The sequence below is a fragment of the Carlito syrichta genome, unplaced genomic scaffold (genome assembly GCF_000164805.1).
Source record: "Carlito syrichta isolate Samal-C Ts95f unplaced genomic scaffold, Tarsius_syrichta-2.0.1 Scaffold309173, whole genome shotgun sequence".
Taxonomy (NCBI): domain Eukaryota; kingdom Metazoa; phylum Chordata; class Mammalia; order Primates; family Tarsiidae; genus Carlito; species Carlito syrichta.
In genome coordinates, this window is record NW_007253269.1 from 432,164 (window position 1) to 436,676 (window position 4,513).

Sequence of the window (4,513 nt, forward strand, 5' to 3'; positions counted from 1 at the left end):
CTTGGAAATGAGACCCAAGCACAGCATGGCAGCCCATGTCATGCTGATGATGACGGCTGCTGCCTGCGAGGGAGTGTGTGGATGGCCGAGGGTGCGTGTGGACGGCCGAGGGCAAGGGGCCCTCAGCCTGTGCGGCATGGGCCCAGGCACCCTGTGCAGCAGGGCAGGTGACAGTCATTGCTCCCCGTCCAAGAGGGACGGGTTAAGCCTGGCCCAGCCCCAGCCTCTAAGACGAGAAGGCGGAACAGACAGAAAGACACAGCAGACAGGCCCATGGATAACTTAGTTTATGGGTCAAGCCAATGCAATGCAAAGTTTTTGTTCCTTTTTTCTTAACCAAAATAAATAAATCAGATCTGTCCCTATGAAGGTCAGAGTGACAGATGAAGGGCAGCTGGCCCCTTGGCTATGGCCTGTCCCTCACCACCCGCCCCTCCTCTTTCTCTCCTGACCTGCTTTGGCACAGCAAAGAAAATGATGCATCAGAAAGTCTCCACTGGGTTAAAGGGAAGTAGCAGAAAGAAAAAAGAGTGGTGGGGGGCAGGGAGAGGCCCAGCGAGGAGGCGAGTGGAGGTAGAGGGTTAGCAGGACCAAGACGGAGCAGCTGTGGTGACCTAAGTGGGGCTTCCTGGCCACACACAGACCCGGTGGGCTCCAGGTGCTGCCCAGCCGCAGGTGGGGTAGATGGAGCATGCTTGGCCCCACACACAGCCCGGGACCCTCGAGGGACAGCAGAGAACAGACCTCACAGAGCCCAATACTGCCCACTCTGTGCCAGACAAAGCTCTCTCTTGCCAGCTGCCCTGAGTCATACCAGGTCACTCCATAGCTGAGGCCCATCCTGGAAACCTCTGCCAGCCATGACCAGGTGTGACTCCAGGGCTCTCTGTGGACTCTAAGGTTCAGCCCCAAGATGAAGCTACCCTACTCCCAAATACAGGAGCCTGTGCTTTGCTGGGTGACAGGGGCTGCCAGCACACCAGGAAGCCACACAAGGTCCAGTCTACCCCGAGGAGTGACACTGGTGGGAAGGGGCATGGTCAGAGTTGACCCTCCCCAGAGACATCCTGTGGGGATGTCTCCCATTCCTCCTCCTGCTCCCCAGCGCCTCCTCGAAAGTGGCTCAGCTCGACAGAGGTCAGCACAGCCTGGGCAGTGTCTGGCCTGTGGGCAGCCAAGCACTCGAGGGGCACAACAGCCTAATTCCTATGAGAGCAGAGGGAAGGCGTGCGGCACAGCAGGAAGGGCAGAGTGTGGCAGCGCTGAGGCACTATTCTTTAGTTGAGAAGCGAGGGCAGTCATGGACGTGGAGAGGGCAGTGGCCCCAGCAACCCTAGGCGGCATCTACGAGAAGTTCTTGAAGGCGTCCAGGTCGAAGGCTGTGTCCAGCAGGCGCTGTAGCTCCGTCAGGTGGGTCTTCTTGTTGCCGGTGGCTGGAGCAGCCGCTGGGTCCCGGCCGGCATACCTGAGAGAGAGGGACCAAGCGTGAGAGAGAGAGAGAGAGAGAGAGAGAGAGAGACAGAGAGAGAGAGAGAAAGAAACAGAGAAGCAGAGAAACAAAAACAGAGAGAGAGACAGGGAGCAGTGAGGGCAATGGTCAAGTGGCCTCGTGTCATCCTCTCCTACACCCCAGCTGAGTGAGGGAAGGGTCTGAGGTCTCACCAGACAGGCTTGGCGCGGCTGATGGTGGTCCGGAGCCTTGGCTTCACATAGTCATAGTAGCCTTGGTTCTTGTGCTCCTCCTGGCACCAGGCTAGCTCCGCATTGGGATACTTCTGCACCTCCCTGAGCAGGAGGTCGAAGGGGAATGGCGACAGCTAGGAGACAGCAGAGGACGGTGGGGTCAGGCCAAAGGAAGGGCAGGCAAGCCTGGGCAGAGGGAAGCTGGTGTTTCAGGCAGGGAAAGCCAGGGACCTGGGAGTCCCATCACAGTCAACGATGCTCTGTGAGGGCACCAGGGTGCTGACACCTCGCAAGAGGGACACCAGCACCCGGATGCTGTGCCACCTGCCCTCACCTGCTCAATTCTTGTGATAGCCACTTGCTCCACCATGCCTCGTGCTTTGCGCTCTCGAGTGAGGTCATAGTAGACTTTGCCGGTGCAAAAGAGAAGCCTCTTGACATTCTCTGGGTCCTGAGCCGCAGGGCCGTCTTCCGAGATCACTCGCTGGAAGTGAGTTCCTACAAGAGAATTTCCACGGTCAGGCTAGTTCTCTCAGGGACATGGCCAAGAGCTCTCCAGGGCCCACTCCACTGCTGCTGTGTATGAGCAGAGGGTCCCAAGAGACAGGGTTGTGCTGCAAGCTGCTATCAGGACATGCAGTTTTCTTGGCTTAGATTTGCTTCCTCCTTGCCAGCCTCCGATGCCTACGTATTTGTGCAGACTGAGTGCACTCTGAAAAGCACATGATATGTAACAAATACATAGGAGACACTGCCAGCTTTGGGTATCAAGTGACACCAGGTTATTTTTCAAAACAGCTTGTCTCAGACTTCAGGGACAAGTAAGTATATGAAAATATTCCATGTAGGCTAGGTGCAGCAGTTCATGCCTGTAATCCCAGCACTTTGGGAGGCTGAGTCAGGAGGATCGCTGGAGGCCAGGAGTTCAAAACTACCCTGGGCAACACAACGAGACTCTGTCTTTACAAAAAAATAAAAAAGTTAGCTTAGTATGGTGGTGTGCACCTGCAGTTACAACTACTCAGGAGGTTGAGGTAGAAGGATGAGCCCAGAAGTTTGAGGTTGCTGTGAGCTATGATCACATCACTGCATTCTAGCCTAAAAGACCCTGTCTCAAAAAACAAACAAACAAACAAAACCCCACATACCATGTCCATACTGCTCACAATTTTACAATTATAAAAACTTTCGACACAGAGAACACATTCAGATAAAGAGAAGTGGGTTAAAGGGTGCAAACACATAGAAGGAAAAAATTTGCTGTTTGACAGGAGGGTAAGGTGATTATTGTTAACAGAAATGTACAGTAAATCCCCTACATACAAACCTTCAAGTGTGAACCCTCAAATGGAAAATGTTCAATCACATAAGTCAGCTCATGTGTCTGGTGTACACTGTCACGTGTGTACATCCTCTATAAGTGGCTGTGCTTTTGTGTATTTTAAAGTACTTTACTGTACCCTCCTCTAGTCAGTAACATCCTGCCCTGTATGCCAGCTGTCATACTGTACTGTACTACTGTACTTTTCAAGGTACTATACTGTAAGATTAAAAATGTTTTATGTGCTTATGTATCATTTATATAAAAAGTATTATAAGCCTATTAGAGTAGAGTACTATATAGCCGATTGTGTTAGTTGGTACCTAGGCTAACTCTATTGGACTTACAAACAACTGGACTTATGAATGCGCTCCCCAAACAGAATTTGTTTGTATGTGGGAGGCTTACTGTACTCTTCTTGGGTGATGGACACTCTAAATATCATGAGTTGATCACTATATGTTGTAGACATGTAATAAAATTTCACATGTACCCCATAAATTTGTACAAATAAAAATTTAAAAAACAAAAGAAAATATTCAGATAGACAGGGCTAGGAATGGTGCCCAAGAGAACAATGACACAATGCCTATTTGAGGAAACCATGTTCAAAACAGGGGGCTCTTTCACAATGAAAATTCCCAACAAACTGGGAACAGATGGAAACGACCTCAAAATGATAAAGACCATATGTTGAAAACTCATGGTGAACATCATATTTACTGGAAAAAGACCGAAATCTTCTCCTCCAAGATCAAGAGAACAAGGTTAAAATGTTCACTCTGGCCATTGCTATTCAATATAGTACTGGAAGTTCTAGCCAAAGCAATGAGGCAAGAAAAAGAAATAAAAGGCATCAACATTAAAAATGATAAAGTAAAATTATCTCTGTTCATAGGTGATATGATTTTACATGCAGAAAACCCTAAAGATCACATCAAAACTGTTGGAACTAATAAATTTAGCAAGCTGGGAACTGTGGCTCACACCTGTAATCCCAGCACTTTGGGAGGTGGAGGTGAAGGATTACCTGAGCCCACGGGTTCAAGACCAGCCTGGGCAACATGGTGAGGCCTCGTCTCTAAAATAAAAATTAAAAAAACAACAAAAAAAACTAGCCAGGCGTGATGGCACACACCTGTAATTCCAGCTACTTGAAAGGCTGAAGCAGAAGGATCACCTGAGCCCAGCAGGTCAAGGCTGTGGTGACTGTGAGCATGCCACTGCACTCCAGCCTGGGCAACAGAGTGAGACTCCGACTCTAAATAAATAAATAAATAAGTAAATAAAGCAGCAGAATGTAAAACCCAACATAAAAAACAGCTGCATTTCTTTTTTTTTTTTTGAGTTGGAGTCTCACTCTGTTGCCCAGACTGGAGTGCAGTGGCATGCTCACAGTCACCACAGCCTTGACCTGGTGGGCTCAGGTGATCCTTCTGCTTCAGCCTTTCAAGTAGCTGGAATTACAGGTGTGTGCCATCACGCCTGGCTAGTTTTTTTTGTTGTTTT

At 49.5% G+C, this 4,513-nt stretch overlaps 1 protein-coding gene across 2 annotated transcripts in view; it reads right to left on the minus strand.

The window, feature by feature from the left end:
* Positions 1-271: 271 nt before the first annotated feature.
* Positions 272-4,513, minus strand: part of OGDH (oxoglutarate dehydrogenase) — a 32,446-nt gene continuing 28,204 nt past the window's right edge. For both annotated transcript variants that reach the window (XM_008066874.1, XM_021717013.1), the window contains 3 exons: positions 2,018-2,181; positions 1,663-1,817; positions 272-1,465 (listed from right to left, as the gene is read on the minus strand). In XM_008066874.1, the coding sequence (XP_008065065.1) occupies positions 1,345-1,465; positions 1,663-1,817; positions 2,018-2,181 (440 nt within the window). In that variant the 3' untranslated portion in view covers positions 272-1,344. The remainder of the gene's footprint in view (positions 1,466-1,662; positions 1,818-2,017; positions 2,182-4,513) is intronic.